General features: G+C 44.4%; 1 protein-coding gene across 1 annotated transcript in view; it reads right to left on the reverse strand.

Annotated features, from left to right (window-relative positions):
* LOC140733778 (glutathione hydrolase 1 proenzyme-like) overlaps positions 1–12323 on the reverse strand; it is a 277967-nt gene that overhangs the window by 83845 nt on the left and 181799 nt on the right. The window contains exons 4-5 of the mRNA XM_073057535.1: positions 6487–6579; positions 5270–5462 (exon numbers count right to left, since the gene is read on the reverse strand). Coding sequence (XP_072913636.1) covers positions 5270–5462; positions 6487–6579 — 286 coding nt within the window. The remainder of the gene's footprint in view (positions 1–5269; positions 5463–6486; positions 6580–12323) is intronic.

Raw genomic sequence — 12323 nt, forward strand, 5'->3', positions numbered from 1 at the left:
CAGTCAGACTAAATGTGGAGTACTGTGTGCTATTCAGTCAGACTACTTGGAACACTGTGTGCAGTTCAGTTAGACTACACTTGGAGTACTCTGGGCACTTCAGTTCAGTCAGAATGCACTTAGAGTACTGTGGCACTTCAATCAGTCTGCACTTGTAATACTGTGTGCACTACAGTCACTCTGTCCTTACAGAACTGTGTGCACTTCAATCAGACAGCACATGATGTACAGTGTGCACTTTAGACTTCACTTGGAATACAGTGTGAACTTCAGTCAGACTGCACTTGGAATACTGTGCGTAGTTCAATCAGACTGTACTTGGAGTACTGTGTGTAGTTCAGTCTGACTGCAATTGGAGCACTGTGTGCACTTCAGTCGGACTGTACTTGGAATACTGTGCACTACAGTCAGATGGCACTTGCAGATCTGTTTGCACTTCAGTAAGACTTCACTGGAGGTATTGTGTGCACTTCACACTGCACTTGGAGTACTGTGTGCAGTTCAGTCAGACTGCAGTTGGAGCATTGTGTGTACTTCAGCCAGACTGTACTCAGAATACTATGCAGTACAGTTCTGTTTAGACATTGCAATTTTGTTTCATTCCTGACTGCAACTCAGTTGTGTATGTGATTTCAACTGTTCTTTTAAAAGTGAGTTACACTTCAGTTAGAATTCATTTGCAATGATTTCTTGTAAGATTCCACAAACTAAATGATCTCTCAGTGCGTCATTTAGCCCATCGTTGAACTGACGATGCTCAAATAATTTCTTCCATTCAGTTACATATGTTGGAAAAGACTCCCCTTCCTTTTGATTCCACTTATGAAACCTAAAGCATTCAGGAATAACAATGGTTTTGGCTCTAAATGTTCTTGCATTACATTCATGATATCAGTAAAGCTCATTTCAGCTGGTTTGGTTGGAGCAGTTAAACTCCTGCTAAGCAAATTGCCTGCTTTTCCACCTGTTGCTTCCAGTAACCCTGAAACTGGCTTTCCATTGGCTACTTAATTTGCTTCAAAATACTGTTCAATTTGTTCAGTATACATCATGTGATTTTGCCTGTTGTGTAAATCGAACACATCTATCTTTCAAATATAGCCAGCCATTTCTGCCTTTCAAAAAAAATTCTGTTTATTATCACATGGTACTCACTGTTATAGAACCTGTGGCCATACTTGCTGCTTGTTAATTTCATCTATTTTCTGCCTTTTTTTAAAAATAACTCCATCATCTCTCTCCCTTTCTGAAGAAAAATCGTGCTGTGCTTTTTTTTTACCTTGGAAGTCTCTCTTCCCTTCCAAATTATAAACATGCTGCACTTCAACAGGTAGGTAGACATCGTGGGTTCTTGTTAAACCTTCCTCATCACCACTGTTCTGTATTGCAGCTGCAGAAACTAATTAAACGAAAACCACAGGAGCTGGGAAAACTCGTGTACACTTATGCTCGCATATGACACGGTGGTGTAATGAGGTATGCATTCACGTACTTCTTGCGTATAATTCACAAAGAATGTTTAATCAAACATTATCTTTACACTATTACTCAAATATTGACTATGCTACAACACACCCTCTAATCCAGGGAGCATCCCGGTAAACCTCTTCCACACTTACTCCAAAGCCTTCCCATCATTGCTGTACTGGGATGACCAGAATTGAAAGTAAACAACTTCCACAAATCTCCTGTCATTAATCACTTTCATCACCTCACAAAACTCAGTCACAACAGTAAGACACGATTTGCCAAGCAGAAAGCCATACTGACTCTCTCTAATTAAGACTTTTCCTGTTCCTTAGAATCCTCCGAACTTGTATTCCTACTATTGATGTGAGACTCACTGGTCTACAATTTCTCGGATTATCCCTAATTCCCTTCTGCAACAACAGAACAACATTAGCTGCTCACCAGTCCCCCTCCAGACAGCGCCTGTAGCTACAGTTATCTACTTTGATGACAAGAACAGGAAGGCAGATTACTATCTGTATGGTGTCAAGTTAGGAAAAGGGGCAGTACAACGAGATCTAGGTGTCCTTGTTCGTCAGTCACTGAAAGTAAGCATGCAGGTACAGCAGGCAGTGAAGAAAGCTAATGGCATGTTGGCCTTCATAACAAGGGGAGTTGAGTATAGGAGCAAAGAGGTCCTTCTGCAGTTGTACAGGGCCCTGGTGAGACCACACCTGGAGTATTGTGTTCAGTTTTGGTCTCTAAATTTGAGGAAGGATATTCTTGCTATTGAGGGAGTGCCGCGTAGGTTCATGAGGTTAATTCCCGGGATGGCGGGACTGTCATATGTTGAAAGTAGATGATAGTAGATGATCAGCCATGATCTCAGAATGGCGGTGCAGGCTCGAAGGGCCGAATGGTCTACTTCTGCACCTATTGTCTATTGTCTATTGAAAGATTGGAGTGACTGGGCTTGTATACACTGGAATTTAGAAAGATGAGAGGGGATCTGATTAAAACATATAAGATTATTAAGGGATTGGACACACTAGAGACAGGAAACATGTTCCCGATGTTGGGGGAGTCCAGAACCAGAGGCCACAGTTTAAGAATAAGGGGTAGGCCATTTAGAACGGAGCTGAGGCAAAACTTTTTCACCCAGAGAGTTGTGGATCTGTGGAATGCTCTGTCTCAGAAGGCAGTGGAGGCCAAGTCTCTGGATGCTTTCAAGAAAGAGTTAGGTAGAGCTCTTAAAGATAGCGGAGTCAAGGGATATGGGGAGAAGGCAGGAACGGGGTACTGATTGTGGATGATCAGCCATGATCACATTGAATGGTGGTGCTGCCTCGAAGGGCCGAATGGCTTACTCCTGCACCTATTGTCTATTGCCAGTCCATACAAAGATCTTGATCGTAACCCCAGCAATCTCATCTCACGCCTCCCTCAGTCACCTGGGATATATCCCATCAAGCCTTGGGAACATCCATCTTAACATTCTTCAAGGGATTTTAACTCAAAATGCCCTGTCTTACAAGCACACTCCACACTGATCAATGCTCTAAAGTACTCATTTAGGTCTTTACCCACATCCACTCCTTCCAAGCACATTCCCCACATTATCCTCATGTGGTCCTACCCTCTCGTAGTTATCCTCTTAATGTATGTATAGAATGCATTGGGAATCTCTCTAATTCAGGAGTTTTTCATGGCCCCTCCTGGCTCTCCTACTTGATTTCTTTTCTGTCACCTTTATATTCTTCACCTGGGCTTGATACGGGCTTCCTAAACCTTGCGTACGGTTCATTGTCCTTATTGACTAAATTCACCACCTCTCTCAACATGCAAAGCTCCCTTATCTTAGAATCCTTCTCCTTCCTTCTACTGGAACCTACCTGTCCTGTACTCTGCAGTTATTCCTTCCACACCCTCCACATGTCAGATGGGGACTTGACCAAAAACAGCCATTTCCAATTAACTCTCCCTAGTTCCTGCCCAATACTCTCATTACTTGTTCTGTTCCAATTTAATTCCCTCACACAAAATCTGTAGTTAATTATAGCTAAGTCTTAAAACTTAAGGATTTGTGCTCACTATTTCCTAACTGTTCTCCCACTATTCCCCTGGGGCGAGGCCAGTCACCTGGCCTTGTGTTATTCCCCAACACCAGGATCATTGTGGACTTGCCTCTCATTGGACCATCTAAACCCTCTTTCACTAAGGAGATCCCAGTCCATGTTTGGCAAATTGAAGGGTTTTCACACCTTTCCCTAACCTGCCTGTATATCTGTTCCTCAGGAATCCCTGATGAAGGGTCTCTGCCTGAAATGCTCCCTCAATAGATGTTGCCTGATTTGCTGAGTTCCTCCAGAATTTTGTGTGTGCTCCTCTGGATTTCCAGCATCTGCAGAATTCCTGGTATTTATGATTTGCTGAATTCTCTGGAGTAGCACCTGTGAACTGTCTGGCCTGTATATTGGTTCCCATCCAGTTAAGGGCTCATCACGAACAACAAAGAGATGGCCTACAGAGAGGCCTGGTGTCCTCAATGCCGATAAGACAAAGGTGATGGTTATTGACTTCAGGAGAACTCACAACGCTCTGGCACAGCAGTTTCAAACTCCTGGGAGTGCACAGCTTGCACTTCAACTCATGGCCCCAGAACACACTATGCACAATCAGGAAAACTCACCAACGACTCTACCTTCTGAGGAGGCTGGACGATGCACATCTGTACTCACGTCCTTCTACCGATGCACAGTAGAGAGCATCCTAACATGCTGTATCTCTGCACGGTTCGGAAACTGCACAGTGGTGGGGCCTACAACAGGTAGTCAAAGCTGCCCAACACATCCCCCACACCTGCCTACCGGCCAGCAAGGACATTATTCAGAAAGATGAATGCACTGCTGGAAAAGGGCCGTAACATTATGAAGGATCTCACCCATCCTGCTCAGGGAAGTGGCTACACGACATCCATGCCAGACTCAAAAACAGTTACTTCCCCAAACAGTAAGGCTGATCAACACCTCCACCCACTAACCCACCTCTCCACACCCCTAACCCCCAGTACTTTATCATTTCCTGTCAGAGTCACCTTATGTACAGACACTCCTATGCATCACCTATAGATATACGACCAAACAATCTATGTATAGAAGCTATCTTATGTTTTTATATTTATTGTGTTTTATTATTACTGTGCTCCTTATCTTATGTAGGGCTTTCAATACCATTAACTGTGGTGTTAACTGTTCAGGCTAACTGTGCTCTTTATCTTATTACGTTTTTCTTTGTGCTGCATCGGATGTGGAGTAACAATTATTCTGTTCTCACTTTTGTACTGGAAATGACACTAACCTATCCCGAATCTTGAAACCGTCCCTTTTGTACAGGTCGCACCACCACAGAAGAGGACCCAATGATTCAAGAATCTGAAACCCTGCCCCCTGCGTCCGTTTCTCAATCACACGTTCATCTGATCTCTTTCTGTGTTTTCCCTCTCAGCACGTGGCACTGGAAGTAATGCAGAAATCAGTACCTGTGAAGCCCCTTTCACATTTCCCTACAGTCACTGGTTTCTGCGAATGAAATCCCTCTGTAATGCAAAAACTAACATATACAAATGTAAATTGTATATACTGCCAGCTGAAGGGGCTGATCTTTTTGTTGGTCAATCTCTGCTGAAAGATTTGGAATGTCATCTACCTACAGATATAGAATGCCTTACAGTCTCTGAGGGGTGAGAGCTGCTGACTTGAATTGTTGTCACTGAGAGCCCAGTGTCTAATTCCCAGCTCTGTCAGTGTGGTGATGGACTCACCATAAGGACTGGTCTTTCTCAATGGTCTCCTTATTTTTCTGTATAGCTGCTGCAAGAGCTCGGCCAATGGGAAATCCTTCTTTGGCAAGTTTGATACTTGGCTCAAATAACTCTTTCCATTTTAACTTTCCATGCCGTTGGTGAGCGAGTTGGTATCCTCTGATTTCACCAGGGATGGCTATGGCCAATCCTCCTGTAGGCAGGAACAGAAATAACCAATCAGAAGCTTCTAAAATGAAAACCATTTGAGTGGACACAATTGCAGATGTAGCTTGCCTCTTGGTAAGGGTGCAACAGTTACAGGTGAGACACCTCCAGTGCTTAGATGGATTAGGGATCCTGCCAGTTTTGAATCATCCGTTGTGCTTCAGACAAACTAGGTGAATCAACATGGCCTTCCTTCCAGCAGACCCTCTTTTTATTCAATGACTATAACAACACTACAATGCTCCGGCATTCATAAACCGTTTACAGTTTCAAATTAAAATGTGATTATCAATACCTACAACACACTTGAGCTCCTAATGATTCCACCATTCCTGGAAACCCCCCATTTGCCCCACAGATGCCTGTATGTGCCGTTTACTAATTCCCAGTTTGGTGGGGCCTCCCTCTGACCATTCCCTAATTCTTTTTCTGCTGGGAATAAATGGAAGGAGATGTTGAAAAGGACGGCCAACAGTGTATCGATGGGGAGGGAGATGTGTAGATCAAGCACGATATATATACCAAGAGGACTGACATAACTAGAGGCTTTGTGTAAATGGAGAGGTGTGCTGTTTATACTGAAATGCCTGATCACTGCATCTGATTGCATTCCTAGTATCAATCCGATGGCCTTAGAGGCATTTGCACAACTTTATTGATTTATTCCTGGGGAGGCTGCTTTGGGTGTAAACGAATTGCTAAACTAGATGCCACATTAGATGGATGACCACAGACAATTTAATGTGATTGAAATGGTAATTTACTGTACATGTGACATTTATTTGAAGTGAATACATAAACGGTATGTACTGACTCCTAAACACAACCACACTCTTCGACACACTGGCAGAAACCTCCTGCTGAACTTAACCCTTGGAATCAGGGCTTACAAACAACGGGAAGAAGAAGCAATTGGAAGCAATTGTGGGGTAACTGGGCTCGGTGCAAACTTTGGAATTCATTCAGACCCTGGTGCCAAAGAACACTGGAATCGATGTCTCTGTCCTTACCTTTACGAGACAGGCCACTTTTGTCATTGACAAACATATCTCGTGATGCACTTCCTGGAGCCACTTCTCTAGAATCAATTACATCGACTGTTCCTGTCAAAGAAGAATTAAATAATGTTTGAAGTAGCATGGGTCATGTAACCACACCCAGCAGGAGCTGGAACCTGGGGTGAGATAGAACCTGACCTTTCGGGAACACAGGAGGTGGGTTACCCCCAAGCTGACCACAGACACGGACCTGTGGTTCTCGCCAAGTGACATCCTCCTCCACTCATTCCAGTGTGCAGTTTGTCCACTCCCCCTGCAGCATCAGAGACAAAACAGGAATCAGGGGATATGGGCCTGGGGGCAGCCTCGCTACCAATCTCCCTTCGGCCAACTCCAGTGGTACCGGAGCACAGTCATGCTGGTCTCTGTGGAACCTCACCAAGTGCTACGTGATCGTGGTGTTTCACACATAACGACGTTCATTCCTACACACCTATTCCCCACTCAGAAAGATCCTTCACCTCAGCATTTTCTTGTCCAAGCTCCCAATCATCTACTGAACCGTGTGATAACCAGGTCACCAATCACTAACACCTCTCAAGCTCTCACTATTTAAAAACTACTGAGGCTGCGGAGGGTAGGAAATTTAGGCAGCTCTATCATAGGACACAGCTGCCCTCGTCATGTAGGAGGTGGTGCCTCAAAAGTGCGGCATCCATCACTAAGGGCCCTCACCATCCCGACATACACTCTTTCAGTTTACTACCGTGAGGGAGGAGCTATCGGAGTCTGAAGACCCTCACCCAGTGCTTTGAGAACAGCTTCTTCCCCTCTGCCGTTAGATTCCCCAATGGTCCATGAACAGCATCTCATTATTCCTTCTTTTACACTATTTATTTATTTTGTCATGTAAAGTAATTTCACTGTACTGCTGCCAGTTAACAGGTATCACGTCAACTAAGTCAGTGGTAGATGACTGGGTTATTTTCTATAAGCCATGCCCGATCACTCAGCCTGTCCATATCCCCCATGCATTTACCCTGAGCCTAACCCTAACGCATGGCAACTCTGGCAGGGTCTGCAAGACATTACTTCCTACAAAGTGAATCCCAATAACATGAATGGCTGTGATGTTTCACTACCAGATGAACACAACGCCTCCTATGCACGCTTTGAAAGGGAGAACACAACTACAGCTGTGAAGATCCCTGCTGCACCTGATGTCCCTGTGATCTCCATCTCAGAGGCCAATGTTAGGCTGTCTTTAAAGAGAGTGAACCCTCACAGGGTCCCAATGGAGTACCTGGTAAGGCTCTGAAAACCTGTGCCAACCAGCTAGCGGGAGTATTCAAGGACATTTTCAACCTCTCACTGCTACGGGCAGAAGTTCCCACTTGTTTCAAAAAGGCAACAATTATACCAGTGCCTAAGAAGAATGCGAGCTGCCTTAATGACTATCGCTCAGTAGCACTCACATCGACAGTGATGAAATGCTTTGAGAGGTTGGTCACGACGAGACTGAACTCCTGCCTCAGCAAGGACCTGGATCCATTGCTATTTTCCTATCACCACAATAGGTCAATGGCAGATGCAGTCTCAATGGCTCTCCACACGGCTTTAGACCACCTGGACAACACAAACACCTACATCAGGATGCTGTTCATCGACTATAGCTCAGCATTTAATATCATCATTCCCACAATCCTGATTGAGAAGTTACAGAACCTGGGCCTCTGTACCTCCCTCTGCAATTGGATCCTCAACTTCCTAACTGGAAGACCACAGTCTGTGCGGATTGGTGATAACATCTCCTCCTCACTGACGATCAACATGGGCGCACCTCCGGGGTGTGTGCTTAGCCCACTGCTCTACTTTCTGTATACACGTGACTGAAATTTGCTGATGATACAACCATTGTTGGTAGAATCTCAGGTGGTGACGAGAGGGCGTACAGGAGTGAGATATGCCAACTAGTGGAGTGGTGTCACAGCAACAACCTGGCACTCAACGTCAGTAAGATGAAAGAGCTGATTGTGGATTTCAGGAAGGGTAAGATGAAGGAACACATACCAATCCTCATAGAGGGATCAGAAGTGGAGAGAGTGAGCAGCTTCAATTTCTTGGGTGTCAAATTCTCTGAGTATCTAACCTAGTCCCAACATATCGATGTAGTTATAAAGAAAGCAAGACAGCAGCTATACTTCATTAGGAGTTTGAAGAGACTTGGCAGGTCAACAAATACACTCAAAACACTTGTACAGTTGTACCGTGGAGAGCATTCTGACAGGCTGCATCACTGTCTGGTATGGAGGGGCTCCTGCACAGGACCAAAAGAAGCTGCAGAAGGTTGTAAATCTAGTCAGCTCCATCTTGGGCACTAGTCTACAAAGTACCCAGCTCATCTTCAGGGAGTGGTGTCTCAGAAAGGCAGCGTCCATTATTAAGGTCCTCCAGCACCCAGGGCATGCCCTTTTCTCACTGTTACCATTAGGTAGGAGGTACTGAAGCCTGAAGGCACACACTCAGTGATTCAGGATCAGCTTCTTCCCCTCTGCCATCTGATTCCTAAATAGACTTTGAATCTTTGGACACTACCTCACTTGTTTTAATATACAGTATTTCTGTTTTTGCATGTTTTTAAAAAAAATATATTCAATGTATATAATTGACTTAGTTGTTTATTATTATTATTTTTATGTTATTTATTATTTTTTCTTTGCTAGATTATATATTGCATTGAACTACTGCAGAACCCTAACCCTAAGTTAACAAATTTCACGTCACATGCCAGTGATAATAAACTTGATTCCGATTCTGAAGTCCCTCTGTACCCTCCTCCCAGCCCACCCTGCATCCAACTTTGTAATATTATTTTCATGCTTGCATTTTTTGTATTTTCTCAGCTCAGACTGGTAAAACCTGAGGTACAGGCATAGCCAAGCACGCTCAATCGCTAGGAACTTTCAGACTATTCCAGTGGCATTTAATATTGTGGCTTTCTAGAGATTTACATAAATATTGGTATGTATCCCTAATTTAATGCTCTTGGGTCATGACTTTGGGATGACACCAGTTGTAGATATCATTATCAGGACAATGTATACTCTGTTCATGTTCCATAGCCTTCCAATTTCCTCTTACAATTCAGCATATTTCTGATGTTTTTTCATTTATTGATTTCTGTGTTATGATGCTTGGAATGCCTCTGTCTATAAGCAAGTTATTCGTGCTTGTTTACCTTGTATTGTATATTCAGACTGTTATAATGAATTGTCCTATCTGTAATAATATATCTGTAGGCTCTGACTCTAAAACTGGAATTATCTTGTATCAATATGAGTTGTACGAGCTTGTAAAGCAAGATTTTGGTGAATGATGTTTGGCATTTGATTGTGGCCGCGTATGTAATCAGATTGAGTTAAACATATACAGGATCCTGTAATGTGTCAGATTGTTTCTGGTTTCTCTCGGCATTTTCTGCACTTACTGTCTTGATGGTATTTAATTAAGTATTCCTTGTTGACATCTCGCCTGTTCAGATCATGGGGATGTCTTCCATGGAGTCCCGCTCTTCCATTGGTTAACTTTTTTGTCCAAAGTGATAATTTCTTCATTTTTCTAGGTTGTGCTTTCATTTAAGTTTAGTGGTGCGTACTTATCAGGACCACTTATGCTCATGCAGCGTGTTGAATCCTGCTTTCATTAATGGAAATAAATCCTGAGAAGTTGTTCTAGGTAGTGCCAATTGAAGTGTGCTTGAGTGTACATTGTGTTTTCTAAAATTTGTCAATTCAGTTCTCATTTATCATTATTGTACCGACTCCCTCATTGGGAGGGACTGTGATCAGCTGGAGCCCAAGCACTCATCCCAGGGACATTGCAACATCACCTTCGCCCAACAATTGGACTGAGACATTGACAGAAAGGTAAATATCATGACCAGTAAACCAGGTGCTTGCAAAATAGGCAAGGCAGACAGACAGGTTCAATGTGTTTATTTTAATGCTAGGAATATTACGGGTCAGGGAGATGAGCTTAGTCTTTCTGCAGCTACATATTATTTGTTTGTTTTCAGTGTTTAATAAATGTGTTATTTGTTATAAAAACCCTTGCCTAACTCATATATATTTATTGTTGCCTGAATACGTAACACTAGGAATATTACGGGTCAGGGAGATGAGCTTAGTGTTGTCTCTTTGCAACTACATATCATTTAAATAAAAACACACATGTGGGAAGTAGCGTTAATTGGTATATTCACATCACAGTGAAAGGGAGAGACAGGTCAATACACAGGCACAGATAACAATCCATAAGTAGCGCTAAGGAAAGGCATTTCTCTAAGAGAAATAATCCATACATTACACTTTGTCGTCCTTTAGATAAATGCAACATAAAACTGCATATGTACAAAACATTCAATTTCCCTTTCATACACCCACATTCCAAACAAACGTGCTTTCACAATAACGGTCCATATCTAACTTCACAGTTCTAAAGGTTCATTCTTTTGGGTGGTGCTCTGTTTCTTTCAGGATAGTGTCTCTGCCCTGTGGAGTGGCATCACGTTTGGCAAGTGTCTTGTCAGCGATAACGTTCTCATCCTCATAGCACCCCTGGCCTGTGGAGTGGCATCACGTTTGGCAAGTGTCTCGTCAGCGATAACGTTCTCATCCTCATAGCACCCCTGGCCTGTGGAGTGGCATCACGTTTGGCAAGTGTCTCGTCAGCGATAACGTTCTCATCCTCATAGCACCCCTGGCCTGTGGAGTGGCATCACGTTTGGCAAGTGTCTTGTCAGCGATAACGTTCTCATCCTCATAGCACCCCTGGCCTGTGGAGTGGCATCACGTTTGGCAAGTGTCTCGTCAGCGATAACGTTCTCATCCTCATAGCACCCCTGGCCTGTGGAGTGGCATCACGTTTGGCAAGTGTCTTGTCAGCGATAACGTTCTCATCCTCATAGCACCCCTGGCCTGTGGAGTGGCATCACGTTTGGCAAGTGTCTTGTCAGCGATAACGTTCTCATCCTCATAGCACCCCTGGCCTGTGGAGTGGCATCACGTTTGGCAAGTGTCTCGTCAGCGATAACGTTCTCATCCTCATAGCACCCCTGGCCTGTGGAGTGGCATCACGTTTGGTAAGTGTCTTGTCAGCGATAACGTTCTCATCCTCATAGTACCCCTGGCCTGTGGAGTGGCATCACGTTTGGTAAGTGTCTTGTCAGCGATAACGTTCTCATCCTCATAGCACCCCTGGCCTGTGGAGTGGCATCACGTTTGGCAAGTGTCTCGTCAGCGATAACGTTCTCATCCTCATAGCACCCCTGGCCTGTGGAGTGGCATCACGTTTGGTCGGTGTCTCGTCAGCGATAACGTTCTCATCCTCATAGCACCCCTGGCCTGTGGAGTGGCATCACGTTTGGCAAGTGTCTCATCAGCGATAACGTTCTCATCCTCATAGCACCCCTGGCCTGTGGAGTGGCATCACGTTTGGTCGGTGTCTCGTCAGCGATAACGTTCTCATCCTCATAGCACCCCTGGCCTGTGGAGTGGCATCACGTTTGGCAAGTGTCTCATCAGCGATAACGTTCTCATCCTCATAGCACCCCTGCCCTGTGGAGTGGCATCACGTTTGGTAAGTGTCTCGTCAGTGATAACGTTCTCATCCTCATAGCACCCCTGGCCTGTGGAGTGGCATCACGTTTGGTAAGTGTCTCGTCAGCGATAACGTTCTCATCCTCATAGCACCCCTGGCCTGTGGAGTGGCATCACGTTTGGTCGGTGTCTCGTCAGCGATAACGTTCTCATCCTCATAGCACCCCTGGCCTGTGGAGTGGCATCACGTTT

The sequence above is a fragment of the Hemitrygon akajei genome, chromosome 9 (assembly GCF_048418815.1).
Source record: "Hemitrygon akajei chromosome 9, sHemAka1.3, whole genome shotgun sequence".
NCBI classification, from domain to species: Eukaryota; Metazoa; Chordata; class Chondrichthyes; order Myliobatiformes; family Dasyatidae; genus Hemitrygon; species Hemitrygon akajei.